The sequence below is a fragment of the Camelina sativa genome, chromosome 9 (genome assembly GCF_030686135.1).
Source record: "Camelina sativa cultivar CO46 ecotype springtype chromosome 9, ASM3068613v1".
Classification (NCBI taxonomy): domain Eukaryota; kingdom Viridiplantae; phylum Streptophyta; class Magnoliopsida; order Brassicales; family Brassicaceae; genus Camelina; species Camelina sativa.
In genome coordinates this window covers 5,820,671-5,842,552 of record NC_141888.1, presented here as the reverse complement: position 1 = coordinate 5,842,552, position 21,882 = coordinate 5,820,671, and the positions used below count along the sequence as shown (strand labels likewise).

The window sequence follows — 21,882 nt, the reverse complement described above, 5'->3', positions numbered from 1 at the left end:
ATCCGTTCCGCAGTGTCGATCAGCTAAACGACTACAGGTGGCGATACAACCAGATATCGCCTGCCAAATGAAGTGTTTAATCTTTCTTGGCGCCTTTAGCTTCCACACCTGGCTCTTAGCTCTTGTTAGACTTGGCTCCAAAACCTCCTGGTTCCCCGTATTCTCTTCTATCGCAAGTAAATAACCGGATTTCACCGTATATTGACCTGACCTTGAATGAATCCAAACATAATCGTCCAGCATGAATGTTCTACTCGGTTTTAATCCTAAGATCAAGGGAATATCTTGAGGTTCCACTAATTCCTGTAGCTTTTCTCGCTTCCATTCCTTTGTCTCGAAGTCTATAAGAAGATTTACGTAGAGGTGAGGGTCTTTAGGTCCGCCATTGTCCTTCGCCGGCCTAGCTGGAGTAGTAGGGATCCAGTTATCAGCCCAAACTCGTATACTGAAACCTGATCTGACATTTTTCCGGAGTCCTTTATGAAGCAGGGGTTTTGCCGCCATGATACTACGCCACCCAAACGATGGGGAGTTTGCCTTCGATACGTCCATCGGGTTCGAATACCGGAAATAGCGTCCTTTGAGAACCCGGGAGAGAAGCGAGTTCAGATATCTTAATAGCCGCCATAATTGTTTTGCTAAGAGTGCGAGATTGAATTCCTTCAGCTCTCGAAAGCCTAGGCCTCCTTTATCCATCGGGACACATATTTTGTGCCAAGCAATCCAATGAAGCCCCTTACTATTGGTCTTGGTACTCCACCAGAATTTAGCAATGGCTCCCCTAAGCTTTCCAATTATATTTTGACGCAGCAGGAAGCAGGACAACATAAGACGGGATAGCTTGGGCAACTGATTTTATAAGAACCTCTTTTCCACCTTTCGAAAGGAGTTTTGCCGACCATGCATTAATTCTTGAGTTCAGTCTATCATGAACAAAAGAGAAGACTTGTTGCTTGGATCCACAGATTGATTCTGGTAATCCTAAGTACATTCCCATGCCTCCCTCCTTTGTAATACCAATGGCCGACTTTTCTCGGTTTAGTTGTTGCCCCGAAGCCAAACCATAGCTATTTATAATTTTTAAAAGCTCATTACATTGCTGGATGTCCGCTTTACAGAAGAAGAGGCTATCATCAGCGAAAAGGAGATGTGATACCGGAGGGCTTCCTTGTGCAATCTTTAAGCCTGTGAGACGGCCCTCATCTTCCGCCCCTTTAAGTTGGGCAATCAAAACTTCGGTGCAAATAATAAACAGGAAAGGAGAAAGGGGGTCTCCTTGCCGTAATCCCCTAGATGGTACTATGCTTCCTTTGGCCTCTCCATTTAGGAGGACTTTGTAAGAGACAGTAGAAATACATTGCATGATCCAGCCAATCCATTTGCTATCAAAACCAAGCTTCCTCATCGCCGCTTCCAGGAAGGACCATTCTACTCGGTCGTAAGCCTTGCTCATGTCTGTCTTAATGGCTACAAATTTTTAGCGACATATAGGGTTTGTCCTCAAGGCGTGGAAATTTTCTTGCGCCAGTAAAATATTATCGGTGATTAACCGCCTAGCCACAAAGGCCGATTGTGTCTCCGAAATAACCTTCGGGAGGATTTTCCGCAATCGATTGCTCATCACCTTCGCTATGATTTTATAACTCACATTGCATAGGCTTATCGGTCTGAATTCTGTCATCGCTCTCGGCCTTTCATTCTTTGGGATGAGACAAATATTGGTTTGATTTAGCCGTGGATCAAAGCTCCCCGTCACAAAGAAATCTCGTACCATAGAGATGATATCTTTTCCTACCACATGCCAAAACTTCTGGTAGAAAAGACTTGTCATTCCATCTGGCCCAGGGGCTTTGTCCGGGTTAATCCCGAATAATGCTTTCTTGATCTCGCTATCCGATGGCTCACGAGTGAGTACATTATTCATTTCCGGGGATACCTTCTCAGTAACATACTGGAGAACATCATCGGTACCACTTACACTCGAGGCTGAAAAAAGAGTTTCAAATAAACTAACCGCCACCTTTTCTATGTCTTCATCTGATTCCGTGAGACCTCCTCTTCTGTTCTCAATACTAATGATCCGATTCCGAGCTCTTCTTTGTTTAGTACTCGCATGAAAATATTTAGTATTCCGGTCCCCCTCTCGCATCCAAGTTGCCCGGCTCTTTTGTCTCCAGTAGATCTCCTCGTCCCGAAAGGCTGCGCAGAGTTGCCATTTTAGCTGCAGCTCCTCTTCTGCTGTAACCGAGTCCAGACCTTAGGCTTCGTCAATTTTCGTTTTGAGCTCCTCAATCTTTTTTTTTGAATTTGACGGATTGTTCTTCTTCCATCGACAAATAGCTTTACGACAATCTGCAATCTTAGTATGTAGGTCTATGGGACCTAAATGATTCTTCTCAGACCAATTATCCTCGATCAGTTTTTGGAAACCCTGTTTCCCGAGACATCTTTTTATCAAACTTAAAGCTTCTTTGAAACCGATGATTCTGTGACTTAATTCTAGCTAGTACATGCCGATGATCTGAACCCCATAATTTTAGATACTCCACATCAGTGTGGGAAAATCAGCTATGCCAATCTTCATTGCCCACAGCTCTATCTAAACGGCACTGGACCCTACCCCTCCGTCGCCGGCTAGCCCAGGAAAAGAAATTGCCTCTGTACGGGAACTCTATCATACCACAATTTGCTAGCATGGTCCTAAAGGGGATGAAAGTAGCCTCCGCTCTACGACGTCCTCCACGTTTTTCTTGATTCCCAATGATTTTGTTGAAGTCCCCGATCATGAACCATGCTCCTTCTCTATCAATGCTCATCCTCGTCAGATGTTCCCACACATTTTCACGGTATGTAATAACCGGATCACCATAGACAAAGGTCATAAACACCTTATGTCCCTCAATGGTTGTCTCAATATCAATCATACGATTGTTGGAATATAGAATTTTTACATCAGGAGACTCCATATAAAACAATGCCAGGCCACCGCTTCTACCCGAGGGTTCCACGGTGAACAACTTATCCTAACCAAAAGAAATTTGAATGTTTTGCATAAAAGAAAAATGTTAGAAGAACTGATCCTTGCTGTCGTAAGCCTATCCACGGGGTCATGGGGGTTTTTTATCTTTGGTCGATATATCCTTGTGTAATCCTCCTTCCCATTCTTATAGGGATAATCTTTATACCTACTCCCAAATTCACTAGCCTTTGTATCAAGCCGAGTTCGAGGCCTGTAGTACCTCTCATTGTTGAGATCCGATATAGTACGCTGAGAGTCAGAAGCTTCAACTCTCTCCTTACCCTTACGCCTATTCTCCTTCGCTTCTAGCTCAACAAACCCAGTACCACAACTGTCGGATCTCCTCTGTATATTAGACACGGAGGCAAGAGAATCTTCAGTTCTAGAAAGAGCTCGACGTCTCCTATCTTCTGCATAAGGATGATACCTCTCCCGATATTGGGATAATTGGTCTCTCTTGGATCATCCAACCGTTGCGAAATGCTCTTTTGTCTAATATCCTGCTTTTGAAAAGATTCATCCCGAATCAACCTTCGCTCCAGAGACCTTCCTTTTGGGGAATTCCTATCGCCTTCTCTCTTTCTGTTAACCTCTACTTCCTGCCCTGCTGTCGTGGAAGCTCGACCCTGTTGGTTACCGTAGAGACTTTTGAACTCCTCCGTAGCCGCGTATGCCTCTGCCCGAAGTCTTCTGTTTTTTTCTCTATCGGCCTCTGTCAGCAGTGGGAATGTCCTCTCTTCATGGGAAATCCTCTTACAAGTGAAACAGTATCGGAAAAGGCCTTCATAAGCAAGAGACACCTTCACCACATCTCCATTATCAAAACCAACTTTTCGTTCAAACTGTAGCGGCAGATCCCCATTTAAAGAAACCCTAACTCTTTCTCTAGGTACGTCGGTTGCTAGCACTGTGCCTAGGGCTTCTCCAATACTTTGGTACGCAGCAAGCTTCCTGTAGTGTTTCGGAATTCCCGAGATTTTTACCCAGAAGACCATTGAACTTGGGAAGTCCTCCCGAACATTTGGTTCCCATCTTTTGAGGGCAAAACTCCATTGATTAAAGTGACATGGCCTTCTCGCCAGAACTTTTCCCAGGTCGGCACCATCTTCAAAATCAAACTGGAATTTTCCATTCCCCAGATTTGTTCCATGTACTCTTCCCTCAACGTCCCAGATTCTTTCCTTCGGCATAAAGGTAATAAGGGCATTGATACTGCGACTACCTGTATGGAACATCCTGCCCACGAGAGAGTTCTGAAACTTCTCTATCAGATCAGAATTATCAAAACGAGGAATCCGTATGATGTCATCTTCATCTTCTCCACTCCGGCTGGACCCCGCGGTGGTCACGGAACCTCGTTGTCTCAACACTTCTTCTCTCGGTCTGCTGGACTGCCCAGATCTGGCCTCCCTGTGTCCACTGCTTGTAGCCTTCTCCTTGAGGCGTGAATCCTCCGACCTTCTTTGTTCGTGACTTCTCGAATCTCTATCTCGATTCATATTCAGAAAAACTCTCGCTCAACGAGGAAAAAACTATGAAACTATAGATCTCTGGACCAAAAAACCTTATTGTAAAGAGGAATAATAACGCAGATACTAAAAGACGCACAAAAGCAAGAAAAAACACTCGAGGGTCGAGGAAAAAGCTTCCAACTTCACAGATTTATGGGGATCAGGAAGTCGGCGCCAAAATCGCCTGGTCGCTCTCCATTAGGGTTTAGATCAAGATGAGCACATGTCGCGAGTCATTGGATAACAATAATGTTTTGTAAAAGTCGTTTGAAATTATGAACCGTTTTAGTTATATGTAATAAGCAGCTAACAGAAGAAATTAAAAACCTCATAAAAACTTCAAGTTGTAATCGAAGTTTTTATGTATCAATTGCAAAAAATGATACTAATTTTAATATTTGTTTCGGCTATAATAAACGAGGTTAAATATTTATGTCCATTCTAAATAGCTGATGCTAAGACAATATCAGTTTTAAAAAATGATTCAAATAATTGTATATTTTACAATTGAAAATTTAAATCAAATATGAATAATCAATAAATTTAGTGTTAGTTTTTAGAAATAATAATAATAATTTTACTATTTCAGTAATCAATAATTATAAATAAAATTATATAAAATCATAAATTTCATAGAAACAAGAATACATTGTTCAGAATTCAAAAACAAATCCCAAAATCATAAACTACTTTTGTTCCTAATTCACCATAGCCTTTGAATCTCATGCTGAAAATCCTTTGGATCTTTCCATCAACGGTGAATCATAGAGACATATGTCTCTATAATCTCTGTCACGCCCTCTCAGCTCCTTCTAGGCCTCATAATCCTAAAAATATTAATTGACATCATCGAAAAAATATTTACATTGTGCTTTATGTTTTTATCGTTTTCATGGTCTCTCTCACCATCCTTCAACATCTTGATATCAAAAGCTGTAGTAAATGAAACCACTGTGACCTTAGCCTGAGGATTGTACACTGTTGACATTTTTTTGCGTTGTCTTCTACGATCTTCTTCACCAGTTACACAAAAGTAGACATGAACGATTGACGCTCTAGGGATGGTGGCATGGTTTTATGTTCCTTTCTTTTTAGGGTTTCATTATTTTTGGTGTGCGTGGATGGCATACGAAAGGGAAAATCACTGCAAAGTTAATAATGTATTAATAAGTTATATTGATAAATAAAAAAAAAGATGAAAAGGAGAAGAAGAAGAAGTGTCGACACTAGAGTCGACTGACACTGGCCACCTGGTGTCGACCAACACTGGTCACCTGGTAACGATCGACACCCCATTTCGACAACCCGAAAACCCTAGCAGTGTCGACCGACACTTCCCCTTGGTGTCGACCGGCACTTGCCAAAGTCCTTACACCGTCACTATCTTGGTGTCGACTGACACCCTCCTGGTGCCGATCGACACTGATCTCGCAGCTACGTTCACTTCGAGACTGAAGGTCCGAAATCTGACTTACACCGCCTCCAATGCGGCCAAGATTCACCCTGAAGTCACAATAGGCCATAGGAACCACAAAAAAGCAAGGAATCAATCAAAACACTCATAGAACATAAAAACAAAGAGCTTATTTAAGTGATAGTATTGCACTCACCTCTTAAACAGAAAGTTTCTGACCAACAAACGAAGAACCAACACCACAGTAAGTGTCCAACACGTTCCTATCCCCATATCACCACTCCATAAGAACAAATCTCTCAAACAAAGACTTAGAACTCTCAGGAACACTTCCAAAACCTTTCTCTCTTTTTTTTTTCACCGGGAACGACATTGAACAGCTACAAAACCCTCAAGTCGACATTTTCCCTTAAACATCCCGGTTTAGGGCTTTCCAAACCCAACCGTTTTAATTCGACGATTTAAAACTACACCGACCGAACCGGAAAAATAATGGTGTCGATCGATACATATCCTAAAACCATGGAAAATGGTTCACGGATGTTAAATTAAATTTGACATCAAAATTTTTCTATGTTAATTTTGAAATATTTATAAAAGTATATTAGGAAAAGAAGTATACATTATATAATTTGAAAAATATATATATTTTTTTAAATTAAATAAATTATAAAATGGCATGTAATGTAAATAATATTAATTATTGAAGATAACTTGCAAAAATGTGTCTCGAACTCTCTGGAGACGGAATTATAAACATCATCGTTTCTAATAAAGAGGGAATATCGAAGATAAAAAAGAGTCTTTTCATTATAACACATTTTCTCACAAAATTTATATATTTGTATGGCTAAGAAATACTTTTTACATTGTTCCATAAATTTTAACACCAAAAACCCCTCAACACTGGGAGCAAGATCTCTGCCGATCGTTTCTCAAAATTGTGAAAAATTGCGTGGCTAGGATCTAATTATTTTCAATCTTCAAAGCCTCCTAACTAGCTTCGTTATCACCGTCTTGCTTCATCACCATCGTTACTATACTCTTCACCGTAAGGCCTCCACTTTCTACTCTCTGACTCAACCACATTAGAAACAAACTGGTTTATAGCCAATTTTCAACTTTACTTCAAAACAAACGCTTCTTCTTTATTGGTTGTCTTCCTACGTCGAAGAGTTCAGTAATTGCCTCAGTTTCTTGGATGTTTTAGATATTTTTCCTTAAGATTCACAAAACAAAGATACTAGTTTAATTTTCTGCTTATGAGACTTGTATTTATAAAAGTATAGTTTCCCCTTTCAAACAAAGAAAAACACTTAATCTAAATTGGTACCACTTCTCTTTTATCCTACTATATTAATTGAGAAGTACAAATATGAAACTAACCTTAAAATGTGTAAAAAATTACATTCAATTGCCATTAGAAAAATTTAATTAAGTTTAATTAACTAATTTAAATAAATATAATTAATTAAAAATAAAAACACTCACAGATAAAATCTGAAAAAAATCTAAATAATCTAAAAAAATATTTTTTTTTCTCTAATAAATTATGGACGAAATTACTAATTATTTTTTAAAAAAAAAAGTTATATAAACCAATCAGAATTTTAAAAACTAAGATTTTATATCCAAGTATACAATACAATTATTTTTAATAACTAAATTTAAAATTTTTGTTAACATCTCAAATTATGATGCTCCTATCATATTTATTTTATTTTATTTACAAAATTTTTAGAATTTTCATCTAATACTTATAATTAATAAAATGCATATTTTCTGCATATGTTATGATTTGAATTTTTTAAAACGAAGATATATAACTTAATGTATGAAAATGTGTGTTTTAATTTCCACATTGGCGGGTTGGTAAAACTAAATTTATATAGATGAAAAATTAATAATTTTTATTTGCTCACAATTATAATATTAAAATTACTATTTTATATTTGACAAAATAATGATGCAAATACAACAAATAAACAATATAAACTGTAATAATACGTCAAAAATAAAATATTAATATTCTAAAATAATTAGTATTCAAATAGACTAATAGATTTACATAACAATTAAAAATAAATATTATCTCAAACAAAATATTTTTTTAAAAAATAATATAATAATAATTTTTATTATTATTTTATAAATTTTTTAAAAAATGTTGACCCGTGCTTTAAGCACGGGATATATCCTAGTATATTGTAAATGAGTAGAATATGTAAATATGTTAAAGGGAAATAGTGGAAGAATAAAAAAGTAACTTCTTATTTTGAAAGAACAATTTCGAAACATGTCTAAACTTTGATATAAAGTAAATTGTTTTTTTTTTCCTTTGAAATTTGGTTTAAAAGCAAAAAAAAGTTCCAAAAAAGTACTTTTGGTTTCTAGAATTGTTAGTTGTATGAGGACTGTTACAAAAATAGGCACATGTAGGTGTATATGAGAAAATCAGACACAATTCATCATTATAAAAAAACACATTAAACACAATCAATCAAACCAGACTACTGTAACAAACTAACCCAAGACAAAATTCTCAACCTTAGCTACCTGGCACATGATTAGACCACAACACCCTCCTTGTACGTGGGCAAAAGGGGTGTGGTTCTCTCACTCGACACCAAAATATTCCTTTGTCACTTGGCTTGCTGCTCTTAATAGACTCTCGACTGGTGATAGAATTATTCTTTGGAATTCTGATGCCGACGGTGACACAAGGAACCATCTGTTTTTCTCCTGCTCGTACTCCTCTCAGGTTTGGTCTACTCTGACTAGTACTCTGCTGGGCATCAAGTACACCACTCATTGGGATCAGTTGACTACTCTGCTTGTGGATTCCTCCACCCCTCGTCTCCTTCGGTTCATTCTCCGTTATGTCTTCCAAGCCACGCTCCACAGTGTCTGGCGGGAACGGAATGCTAGACGTCACGGTGAAGCCCCCACTCCACCTGCCCGTCTCTCCCGTTTCATTGACAAGTCTGTACGCACTCGTCTACTCTCCCTGTTGACATTTCCTGGCTATGAGAATGGTCTTCAACTCTGGTTTCAAACCCACCCCATCTAATCTCCTTTTAACTACTCTCTGCTTTACCTCTGTTGTTTAATCTCAGTTTAGAATGATGCATTAAGTTGTAAAACAGTCTTTTTTTGGTGAATATAATTTAACATTCATACAAAAAAAACAAAATAACCCAAGACCAAGTCTATCGGGACCGAGTAGTTTTTTTTTTAAATATCAGTTTGCCAACAAGACCAAGTTCATTTTATTATGGTAATGTGATTTATTGGAGTTGTACTTGTACCCCCAGTTAATTTTTTTTGTTCAGAGATAGATCGCATCTTTCAAGTCAACGCCTAGCTGATGGAGAGAAACATTTTTTTTTTTCAAAGAAAAAATTGTTTCGAATAATTTGGCTTCACGTTCTTTTCCAACGAAAATATTCAATTTCATTTGTACTTTAATTAATTTATCCACCAAATTCTATTGAATAATAATTTTAATTTCTTTATTAACGAAATCTGGACTAAAAATAGTACTATAAATCTGCTGAGCAGTCCCGGTACGTACTGGTACGGCCTTTAACGCTAGTACAAAATAATTTGAATCCACGTTCTTCGTTTCCTAGTGTATCTCTGTACATTAAATATTTAAATGTCATCATAATGGCAAGACAAATTTTTATACTAATACATATTATTATCAAGGGTAAGTCAGCTTCTTCATACGTGCACAAATGACCTATATTTGATTCATATTATACAAACTATATGTGTCACCTACGGTATGAAAATATATTTAACTAAACAAAAATTTGGTTAGTTTATACATTAGGAAAAAGTACGGGTTTTAACTTTTTCGTTTAATGTATGATTTCGCATAAAGCAAAAATTTAGCTATCAAATTTGATATTTTTGTTTAGTACTTGAAATGTTTGCATCGTGATATAATTTTTGTATGAATCGAATTAGGAAACATTGAGTCGCAATTATGAACACATCCTCCAAAAAAACATTATGTTAGCCTTCCTCATGTCTTAGTAGTTAATGTCAACTATTAAATACTATAAAGAATTGCTGGCTTGAGCAAGCGGGAAGGCCAATAGATAAGATTACTTAACATATAAATAAAAAACCACACACAGCAATATGGTTTGTTGAATCCTCTATATAAACCCACTTTTAATAATCTCAGTCTCATAACAAAACCACATTCAAATCTTATCATACATTCATCGAAACTCAACTGAAACGCAGCGTCTTCGAAAAGAAGTCCAACTGAAAAATGATAAAGAAGATCTTTGTTCAGATCAGTGTAGTTTGTCTACTGTTGGCGTTCATGATTGCGATGGTCTCGGCTCAGGGACACGACGATCACAAGGGTCACGATGATCACGAAGGTCACGATGACCATACACCAGCTAAATCACCACCAAACGCAGCTGTCATTGTTGCCGCCGATATGTTCACCGGCTTGGCTGCAGCCACCGTGGCTCTTGTGGCTGGCTATATCTACTAAGTTCATCATAACTCGTTATTGTGGTTTTTTATCAACGTTTGTGGATTGTGATTCTTTTCTTTTATTGTTGCCACATTCGTTTCTCTCTTACTTTTTTTTCAAATTTTATTTTATGTGTGTTTCAGAATGTTTATATAAACAAGAAATGTCTTGTGACTTGTTTGTTTATATGTTCGTACTAACAACAAATAATGATGTTGGAAACTTGGAACGTTAAAGATAAAAATATCTTTATAAAAGTATAAGAACACTTATTTAGGGTTTGTTATAAATAATATCCTAAAGAACCTAAACTCTCCCTCTAGCCAAAAACTCTCACTGACAAAATGGTTTTTATTTTTTTATTTTTTGGGAAAACTAATTTTTCATTAGATGAAACAATTAGGGTTCAACACGAAGAGACCTTAGAGATTATTTTGCCAAAGCATCTGCTTGGCAAATTAGATATTTAGGAGTGTAAACAAAAGAGCATGTAACAAAAGTAGTAGACAGGATAAGGATATCGTGTAGAATTTCATGAAGTTCCTTTAACTAGAACTTCCCATTAATTAAGAGCTTTGACTAGCAGTTGTGAGTTTAAAGCGAAGTGTAGGTGGGTGAAACCCGATTCAATGGCAACTCCTACTGCCGTGAGCGTTGCTAATTAATGCTACAACCATCAATGGAGACCGGACGTGGTTTGTGGCTGAGGATCCCTGGACAAAAGGTTGTTATACATACTTTAACATGAACCTCAAGATCTTAAACATCTATATTAATCATATAATAGAAACATAAAGAGAATTAAAATAATACCTTCACTCATTTTAGAAATTATGCTTCTTTGAATAGTTTCTTCTTCTTTATTGGCTTGAAAATTTGACACGAAACTCTTAGATAATCTTTAGGTGGAAGATAAGGTTTCTCTCCCCTTTCCTATAAACTATTTTTTATGTATTGTTTTTGTTCTTGTGATGATTTGTGATGGAGCAGACCATCTATTTATAGGAGGGAAGAGGATCTCACTCCTCATAAGGGGTTTGTTTTCTAATTTAATCTCAACCATCTATCATTGTAGAGATGAAGACAATGGTGACAAGTGTGAGGAAAAATGTCTAACATTGCTTCTCAAGCTTGGTTCATTGAACCTAAACACAGCATGCAACTTAACACTTGTCCTCTTATAAGCTTTAGCATGACATGTAGCTTAGCACTTGTCTTTATAAGCATAAGTATGACATATAGCTTAACACTTGTCCCTTTAGGTTACCAAATGATTATTAAAAAAAACAAAAAAAAAACAAACCCAATGACAAAACCTACTAACTATAAGACCACATACATGGGTAAGAAATAATTATTTTCTTATACATTCTCCCACTTGGTCGTTAGTATAATGATTTTACTCGGGAATCATAAGGCCGACATAATATGTTATATTTTAATTTGGTCTTTCATAGGTGTCTTCGCTAATCTTGTAACCAATGAAAGTCATGACGGTCACACATCATTTTGCAACATGATTCTTTCCATGTACTACTATATTTACTACTTTTCATAACTAGACCATAAACATTATTCCATAAGTAGGAGTTATCTTTAATGGTCTCTTTTATGTCTTTTAAGACGTATTCTGTTATCAATAATTCCACCAAACAATAATGTGTGCGCACGTTGGAAACAAAATATATAGAAGATGTAAAAGTCGTAAGAGAGCTCTAATAAATGCCAAACATAGGCTAAAACATTAACATCCAACATAATTAAGTGCTATCCTCCAGACCCATATTTTCATCATACTTCATAAATGTCTTTGGAGGTAATGCTTTCGTAAATATGTATGCGACTAGTTTAGTTCCTATGTGTTCAATAAAAAAAATTTCTCTTTTAACATCTTGTTTTAATGATAGATATTTGAGTTCCATATGAAGACAAGTTTTAAATCCATAAGAAAGAAGACAAGCCTGAAGAAAAAAAAAACAACTCCATAAGAAAGAATATAAGTCTTAAGTAGGAGATAGTAAACCTCATGGTCAATTTAAAACATGATCACTTTGTCCTCTGACCATGCAATGATTGTGCCAAGGGCATCTTCCATAATCTCGATTTATTATGATGGCCTCCAAACTGCTGCATCGCTTACCTTGACAATATCTACCAACACTTTAACTGCATTAGAACCCAAACAAACAAAGTGAACCTTTTGGTCTGGATTGTTTGTTGCTCATCGTCCTTCAGCAACAACCAGCTTCTTTCTGGTAATATCCATCAGGCTGCACTTCTTATTTTCCTTTGTGACAACTTCATTGATACGCTGCAATGTTTACAGTATAAACCAACCAACAGTCATATGACTTGACATAAGCAACTTCATAAAATATCCAAAACATTTACCTGAGATTCGCGAAGAAGAGACTGTGAATGTGGAAGAGTTTTCTTTATTGGAGAGCTTGGACATGTTGCATCCTCAATAGGTGATTCAGAACCCGTTGCTATAGATTTTGCCCCTACTGCAGATTTAGAACCTGATGGTATATTAGTTGATATAGAATTTTGTAACGCCCTAACCGCCACTTCTCAGTGGGCCCCATGTCCACTTTCAGTCCATGGACCCATCTTTCTTAATGGACCTCACGTCCTCTCACTAAGCCAATGAGCCCATCCATATTCAACGGTCGGTTTGCTACGTCCGGAAGGCTTTAAAGACTTGTTTACCATTCCTCAATAGTAAACATTTTAGTTGCAGGTCTCCTAAGGAATGCATATGGTTTCGTAGCAGATTCAACCAACACTTTCAGATATGTAGGGCCTAGACGAGAGTCATTCACTTTGTCATCAAAATCAGAAGATTTTCAGAGCTCTTCAGAAGATTTTCGGAGCTCTTCAAAACACTAGAAGATTTAATTAAGCTTATACCCCATATCAAAGCTCTTTAGAATTTTTTTAACATCATAAAATGATGTGATCCTCAGGCAACATGTTTGGCAATGTCTCAAGCAATTCACTGAAGCTCTTGTCGGACCAGCCATTTAGCTTGAACAAAGACACAATAGCCGATAGGTTGTTTTGCTTTGAACAACTTTGATATAATGGCGTTTTAGCATCTGCAAGCTTTGAAAGGAACTCATCTTCTCTCTTGTCCTCACCCTCTTAAATCTCAACTAAGTCACCATCTGCAATCTCACCTGAGTCACCCTTACCCTTACTAGCCAACTCTTCGTCATAATATTTAGCTGCTTTATATAACTCAAAAATTTCATCATTCCATTGATTTAGTTTGCTTTCACCATCAACCACTAAGTTCATGTCTCCATGATGATACCAATCGCTATGAAACTTGTAAGCCTCATCCATCCCCCTAGTTACAAGATGATCAATCACGTCACTGCATGATTAGTGTTCTACATTACAACATTCTTTGCAGAGACATATCATCATATCAATGTACCCTAATGTCGCAGTCACATCCCATACAAATTTTCGAGCACCTCTCTCATAACCAGGATTGGCTCTTCAATGTATAAGAAATGGGACAAAATTAAGAACTGCGGAAAGTATCCCAACTCCATCTGAAACCTAACCTATATAAATCCTTACCTGCATAGATGCACCCATGCCTTGTCCAACATTATATATTCTAAGCTTAATTAAAACCTTTATAACAACACTTCAAACCACAAGCAACATTAAAAAAGTTTTCCAGATAAGTAAATAACTCAATCACATACCACAGCAAAGACGCTAATATCATATCAAGTGCACAACAAAACAATTACAATCACAAAAAAGAATAACAACCATAAAATTTGGTCGAAAGGGACTAACCTGCACTGTTGAGTACAACAAAAGCTTCAGTTCCCCAATGGCAGCAACCACGAACACTTGACAAATAGCAAAACGTATCCAATTATATATGCTTTAAAGTTTCGATTAGCTTTGGAAATTTGAAAATTCTCAAAATCCCTTATTTGAATCAAATCCCTAATTCTCAAAATCCCTAATTTGAATCAAATCCCTAATTTGAAAATCCTCAAAATCTCTAATTTGAATCAAATTTCAGATCGATGTTCATAAACCCTAAAATCGATAATTCAATCACATATAATTAAGAGTAAGATGCAAGAGCGGATCTACGTTTATAGTAGGTGGGGCACGTGCCCCATACACCTTTTTAAAATCTGTTTAAGTGATGAGTTAACAATAGTGTTTCTTAGCCTATTTCGAAAGAGTGCCCCACCCTATGTAAAAGGTGAAGGGTTCAAATCTTATATTTTGCAATTTTTTTTCAATATTTTTACTTTGTTTTTACACATTTTGTTATGTTTTTTAGTGCTGAAAAAAAATTTTTGTTAAAAAAGAATTTGTGCCCCATATTACCTTTCTCCCTAGATCCGCCAATGGTAAGAAGCAAATTAGAGTAAGGAAGAAAGACATGCCTTAGATTTGAGCTCACTGACGCCTGGGCTGGAGAATGTGTCTGCAGAGGAGCACGAATTTATGGCCGGCGACAAGATTAGGGATTCGTCATAAAAATTAGAGGAGAATCTTAGAGAAATTTAGGTTTTGCTCAAGAGTGTTCGGTTTTGCTGTTTTGCTCGAGAGTGTTAGGTTTTGCTCGTGAGTCTCACGGTTTTAGCCTAAGGCACTTAAGTGAACGAATGTTAGGCGCTTAAGTGGATTATTTTGCCTAAGGGTTGGCATAATAAGATTTTTCAGAATTCCGCTTAAGGATTTTATAGCATAGCGTTTATATTGAGATATTATAAAGTGACCAAAAAAACCAATAATCTTTTATAGAAGTTCTTGAAAATGTGCTATCCTCTAATGCTATCAATGTATATATTTCTTGTAGTGGTACTTTGGCATTTCATTATATTTCATTTCGTTCTGCGGACATTGCTTAAAGTTAAGCTTGTCACCCTTTTGCATAGGAATATCGTTAGAAGAACACATCATCATGCCAAATCTCTTAAAAGCTTTATCAATATATGCTTTTTGAGACAATCCTAAAATGCGTAGTGATCTATCACAGAATATTTTAATTTCTATATAGGATGCCTCACCCAAATCTTTCATATCAAAGTTTTTAGAGAGATAACTCTTATTATGATGTAGTAGACCAAGATCATTACTGGCTAATAAGATATCATCAACATACAATACCAAAAATATAAACTACTCTCACTGATCTTGAGGTATATACATGGATCCACAACGTTTTCTTTGAAACCGAATTTCGTGATGGTTTCATCAAACTTTAGATATCATTGCCTCGAAGCTTGTTTCAGTCCATCTATTGATTTCTTCAATTTGCAAACCATATCTTCCTGACCTTCGATTATGAAGCCTTCAAGTTGGCGCATATAGAATTCTTTTTGCAAGTCTCCATTAAGAAAGACAGTTTTCACATCCATTTGATGTAACTCGAGATCACACTGAGCTATTAATGCCATGATAATTATGAGAGAGTCTTTTCTAGACATATGTGAAAAAGTCTCACTATAATTGATGCTTTCTTTTTGACTAAACCTTTTGGCTACAAGTCTAGCTTTATATCATTCTACATTGCCATTACAGTCGAGTTTGGTCTTAAAGATCCACTTACACCCGACTGCTTTGTGTCCATCAGGCAATCGAACGATGTCCCAAACTTCATTCTTTACCATCGAGTCTATTTCATCTTTACTAGCATCAATCCATTTATCAGAATTAACATCTTTCATAGCTTGTAAATAAGAAACTGGATCTTTAATGTTTCCTTCTCCAAATTCTATATGACAAATCACAAAGTCATCAGAAATAGCAGATCTCCTTGTAAGAGTTGATCTTCTTAATGTTGGTTCCTCTTGTGCTTTATGATCATTATTGGCAAGATTTTCATCATGGAGTGTGAGATCATTCGATGGGTTTTCCTCATTGTTTAACGGTTCAACAATGCTAGGATCCCCAACATTCAGAACTAAGGGTAAAGAAATATCAACCCTAGTTTCCTGAATAGTTATATCACGAACTTTTTCACTCCCACTAAACTCACCATTTAAAAAAAATCTTTTTCACTCCCACTAATCTCACCATTTAAAAAAAATCTAACATTATTGGTTTCTACTATTCTCGTACTATGGGATGGACAATAAAATCTATATCCTTTAGTCATCTTACGGTAACCTATAAAGAAACCACTGATCGTTCAAAAGTCTAATTTCTTTTCATGTAGATTGTATATTCTTACTTCAGCTGGACACCCCCAAACTTGGAGGCCTGACAGACTAGGTTTCCTACCTTTCCACATTTCAAAAGGGGTCTTTGAAACTGATTTTCTAGGAACCCTATTTAAAATATAGACCGCAGTACGTAATGTGTCCATCCACAAGGATATAGCTAGGTTAACATGACTCATCATGGATCTAACCATTTCCATTTAAGTACGGTTAAACCTTTCAGCTATACCATTCTGCCATGGAGAACCAGGCATTGTGTACTGCACAACAATTCCTAATTTCTAAAGGAGTATGGCAAATGGTCCAGGATGTTGTCCTGCTTCATTATATCTGCCATAGAATTCACCACCTCTATCTAACCTTATGATTTTTCACCTTTCTATCTAATTGCCTCTCAACTTCAGTAATGAATGCTTGTACAACATCCACATATTGAGATTTTTCATGCAATAGATAGAAATAACAATAACGTGAATAATCATCAATAAAAGTGATGAATTACTTTTCCCCTCCAAAAGTTGGAATGTCAAATGGTCCACAAATATTGTATTTATGATTTCAAGAAGCTATGTACTTCTTGTGGCTCCTTTCTTAGTATGTTTAGTTTGTTTACCTTTAATGCAATCTATACACATCAAGAATCAAGATTGGGAATGACTCCATCTTTTACCAATCTTTTAATTCTTTCATAAAAAATATATCCTAATCTTTTATGCCATAAGAAATATGAGTCATCAATACATGTTTTTTTTTTAAGTCTACTTTCTGAATACAATGAGAGATGTGTCTCATAAGGTTGATCAGCTTGTTTTAACATATAAAGACCATCAACTAATATTCCAGAACAAATTCGTTTAGAGTTCAGAAATATATAAAAACAATCATCTCCTTGAGTAGATTTAAAACTAGCCAAATCAAGTTTGCTTACAGAACCTAAATTACGGGAAATAGATGGAACATAAAGTGTCTGATATAAATCTAGACAAAATCCACCATCTAAAATGAGGCAATAGGTGTCAATAGCTTCAACTGGTGCCTTGTCTCGATTTCCCATCAGTAATTAGTTTTCACTTGAATTTATGGTCTGGATCTTAAGGAATCCTTGTATGGAATTTGTTACATGTACATCAACACCGCTATCAATCCACCAAGTTTTGGAAGAAACATGAGTAAGATTAGATTCAAAAAAGCTTACGGAACCCATAGGATTACCTTTCTTTTTGAACCATTCTCTTCTTTTAGGGCAATCTTTATGAAAGTATCTAACCTTTTTATAAAAGTTGCACCTGTAATCTTTCTTTGCCTTTTTCTTCAGATTAACTTGATCGAATTCATTCATTGTGGGTGGTGCTCTTTGATGACTTTTTTTTTATGCCTTTTCCCAACATTAGGTCCAGCTCTTTGAACATAATGGGAAACTTTAATGCCCTCACGACCAGGTCTAGCCTCTTCATGGAATAGTTTATTAGCCAATTCATTAGATGTCCACCTTTCATCAATTGCATTATAATTGATTTGAAATGGTCCATGCTGAGGCGGTAGTGAGTTTAGGATAAATTGGACAAGAAATGAATCGTCCACACTCATTCCTAAATTCTTCAATTTAGCTGCAAGGTTGGTCATTTCAATGCAATGTTCATGCATAGACCTTAAACTATCATACTTAATGGTTGTAAGATCTGCCATAAGTTTCCCTGCAAGGGATTTGTCTGCAGTCTTAAATTGTTCTTCTATAGCTGCTAGATAAGCTTTAGCTTTATCTGCATCTGGAAGGGAAGTTTTAATATTGCTAGCTATGGTCATTTTTTAAAACATCATGCTTAATCTGTTCGCTTTCTACCAAGCTTTATGGAGAGTCTTTTCTTCCTCAGTACTAATTATAGTTAATAGATCTGACTTTTCTTCACGAAGTGCCAAATCCATCTCTAGTACTCGTAATGTGAACTCAACTTCCTCTTTCCATTATGAGAAGTTGGTTCCAGTGAGGATCAGAATAGTAGAGACCATAGATGACAAACTAGCAGGAAATGATGTTGCGATTTAGAGATATAACAAGCATTAATTGAGGTTCAAATTTAAAAAACAAATTAACAAAAATTATTGAATGCATTTTACTTCAAATTATAATGCTCCTGTAGGTAGTCATTATAATTTATCCTAAGATCATATTTTCAAAAACTTTTCTCGAATGATGTATCAGATTAATTAAGCTATCTATGGATATACTTAATTAACACACATATAAACATTCTAATAAATTATTGATCATGTTTTACTGTCAATGGCCTACCTGTGGGTAGCTAACTAATACATAAACATATCAAAATCTAAATATTTTGGGTTTCTATGTGCAAATCATTATAAAATAAAACCATTATGGTGATATCAATTTCTTAATTATGCACATTAAGAGAAATCAATCTTTAATCACTTAAAAAATCTACAATTTAAACAAAGATTGTAACTTGAAGCTTAAATCAAACAAAAAGTTCAAGTGTACAAACATGATAACTTAAAACTTTAATTTTCTGTTTTTAAACCATCAATCTATTATTCTTAATGGATTAATTAAATTTTTATAACCATAAGCTCTGATACCACATGTTAAACATACTTTAACATGAACCCCAAGATATTAAACATCTATAGTAATCAAATAATAGAATCATAAAGAGGATTAAAGTAATACCTCCACTCATTGTAGAAATGATGCTTCCTTGAATGGTTTCTTCTTCTTTAATGTCTTGAAAACTTGAAAAAAAAACTCTTAGATGATCTTTAGGTAAAAGATAAGGTTTCTCTCCCCTTTCCTATAAACTTTTTTTTATGTGTTGTTTTTGTTCTTGTGATGATTTGTGATGGAGCAAACTATCTATTTATGGGAGAAAAGATGACCTCACTCCTCATAAGGGCTTTTCTTCTAATTTAATCTCAACCATCCATCATAGTAGAGATGAAGATAATGGTGACAAGTGTGAGGATAAGTGTCTAACATTACTTCTCAAGCTTGGTTCATTGAACCCGAACACAACATGCAACTTAGCACTTGTCCTTTTATAAGCTTTAGCATGACATGTAACTTAGCATTTGTCTTTATAAGCATAAACATGATATATAGCTTAACACTTGTGTTTTTAGGTTACCAAATGACTATTAAAAAATATAATAAACCCAATTACAAAACCTACTAACATAGGACCACATACATGGATAAGAAATAATTATTTTCTTACAGAGATAGGTTAGCTTGGTTTTTGAAGATACAGCTGCATCCTGTATTCTTATTCTCTGTCCAAGCCGCATCAGTGAAGCAAATCACTCTAATTGATGAATCGGGTGGAGGTACCGGTGGTGATGGACTAGATCTGGTTTGGGATTGCATCGATTGGGCTGTCTGCCACTCCCTTGCCCGGATAATGACAAGATTCAGTGCCTCTTCTGGTTGGATATGTTCCTTGCTGAAAACCAATCGATTGCGAGATATTCAAATTGTCTAGATGATCCAAGGAGATAGAGGACTTCCCCAAGTCCAATCGGAGGGAGGCAGGTTAGTTTGAGGACCAAACCGATACCCCTTGCATGCTCCGGATTATCTCTGGATTCACGAGTTTTTTAGACGGTGTCACTGACAAAATGGTCTAAGACCCATTTTACAATCTCTCTTCTCTTCTACAAATATATATATGTTATCTCCTCTAACTAGTATTCTTTCTTTCTAATGGACATCATCAAAAGATATCTTTTTTTTTGTCAACAATATATGCCTTATCATCTTCAGTATAGGTCACGAAAAAGTTTTTTTTTCGTGAATCATTTTGGTTATGAGTAATAGTTACATATAAACTTCTCATATGACTTTGCGTTACCTAATTAATTACTTACGGACGTTGGGTCGTAGAGGCCAAGGGGGTCGTGGGCACACTTACGATTATGTTTGTTTAATTGACAAAAAAAAAGATTATGTTTGTTAAGTGTATTCATACAAAAAAAAAAAAAAGTGTATTCCTACAAAGTCATAGTCTTGTATTTGTTACTATACTTTTAAATTGAATACCCTTTATATAAATAAATCTGCAAAACAGTGCCCCTAGTACGTGGTAATACCACGCTAGTAGAAAATAATTTGAATCCACGTACTTTCGAAAGCACATTTTTGTTTGTTAAATAAAATTGACTTATCTTCTTTTTAATAAAACGGAAGTACAGGATTTTAAATTGGTAGACCATATAATATTAATATAGATTATAACTAAGTTTAATTATTTGATAGATTATATAGATTTAGGATTATGATATTCTTAAATGGATATTCTAAAGAATAAAATTAAATATCAAAGAATATTTAACTAACTATATGTAAGACAAAAAAATTAATAGAAATTAATCACTCTTCCGTAGATTATAAGTAATTTTTGATTATACTAAAAAATAAAATCTTACCTAACTTTATCAGATGACTGAGTAACGGGTCAAAATTTGAATATTTAAATTCATTTCATATATTTCTTTTGTTGAATTGTATAGTTTTATATACTATAATAATCTTTTTAAATAAATTAATTTGGAATCATTAACAGTAGTTTAATTTAATATTTTTAAGAATGTCATAGATATATGATAGATCAAAAATTTAAAAATTATAAACACTCTAATTTGATTTGTTATAGCACAGATCAATAATATGTCACTATAATATGAAAATTTTTCAAGAAATGTGATTTCTTGCTAAAGCACCGGTTAAAATTTAAAAAATATGATTTCTCGGATTAAATTTAAGTTTGGAATAACATTGTTTGGTAGGTTTTCTCGGTCTCAATGATTTTGACAAACATATCTACATATTTGGTCTTAAAATTAATATGCGTTCTACTATAGGTTAAGTCATAGAATTAATAATCAAAATAAAATATATAATTTTAAACACTAAACAAATCAAATAAAATTAACAAACAAAAATTAATTTTTCATCACACAACTTAATATGCGTTATAACGCGGGTCAAAATCTAGATATACTAGAATACATCTTACATAATATTTATGTTATTTTCATAAGTCATATTCAGTATATGATTTCATGCCATAGTATTCTATCCAAAAAAATCTTTTAAAACAAATAAAATAATCACATATACGATGTTGTAAATAAAAATTAGAAAATAAACAAAACGAATGAATTTCAACCTGTGCTCTAGCACGGATCATATTCTAGTTTTTCTA

At 35.3% G+C, this 21,882-nt stretch overlaps 3 protein-coding genes, 2 long non-coding RNA genes and 1 pseudogene across 5 annotated transcripts; 1 reads left to right on the top strand and 5 right to left on the bottom strand.

The window, feature by feature from the left end:
* Positions 1 to 1,477: 1,477 nt before the first annotated feature.
* LOC147937780 (uncharacterized) lies at positions 1,478 to 4,518 on the bottom strand. The gene is made up of 6 exons (XM_087465261.1): positions 3,566 to 4,518; positions 3,447 to 3,519; positions 3,206 to 3,364; positions 2,592 to 3,023; positions 2,347 to 2,431; positions 1,478 to 2,238 (listed from the first exon to the last, which is right to left on the bottom strand). Exons 1-6 carry the CDS (start codon positions 4,516 to 4,518, stop codon positions 1,478 to 1,480), a joined length of 2,463 nt encoding a protein of 820 aa, XP_087321387.1.
* A 3,989-nt stretch (positions 4,519 to 8,507) lies between these two features.
* On the top strand, positions 8,508 to 9,014 carry LOC147937779 (uncharacterized). The gene has a single exon (XM_087465260.1). It carries the CDS (start codon positions 8,508 to 8,510, stop codon positions 9,012 to 9,014), a length of 507 nt encoding a protein of 168 aa, XP_087321386.1.
* Positions 9,015 to 10,968: 1,954 nt separating this feature from the next.
* On the bottom strand, positions 10,969 to 11,476 carry LOC104710556 (uncharacterized). The gene is made up of 2 exons (XR_755031.3): positions 11,262 to 11,476; positions 10,969 to 11,161 (listed from the first exon to the last, which is right to left on the bottom strand). It is a non-coding gene; the product is annotated as an uncharacterized LOC104710556 (long non-coding RNA).
* Positions 11,477 to 12,313: 837 nt separating this feature from the next.
* On the bottom strand, positions 12,314 to 14,326 carry LOC147937778 (uncharacterized). The gene is made up of 2 exons (XR_015565793.1): positions 12,840 to 14,326; positions 12,314 to 12,759 (listed from the first exon to the last, which is right to left on the bottom strand). It is a non-coding gene; the product is annotated as an uncharacterized LOC147937778 (long non-coding RNA).
* Positions 14,327 to 15,709: 1,383 nt separating this feature from the next.
* On the bottom strand, positions 15,710 to 16,863 carry LOC147937777 (uncharacterized). Its single transcript, XM_087465259.1, has 3 exons — positions 16,675 to 16,863; positions 16,051 to 16,435; positions 15,710 to 15,885 (listed from the first exon to the last, which is right to left on the bottom strand). Exons 1-3 carry the CDS (start codon positions 16,861 to 16,863, stop codon positions 15,710 to 15,712), a joined length of 750 nt encoding a protein of 249 aa, XP_087321385.1.
* A 672-nt stretch (positions 16,864 to 17,535) lies between these two features.
* LOC147937776 (uncharacterized) lies at positions 17,536 to 18,703 on the bottom strand (annotated as a pseudogene).
* Positions 18,704 to 21,882: the final 3,179 nt, after the last annotated feature.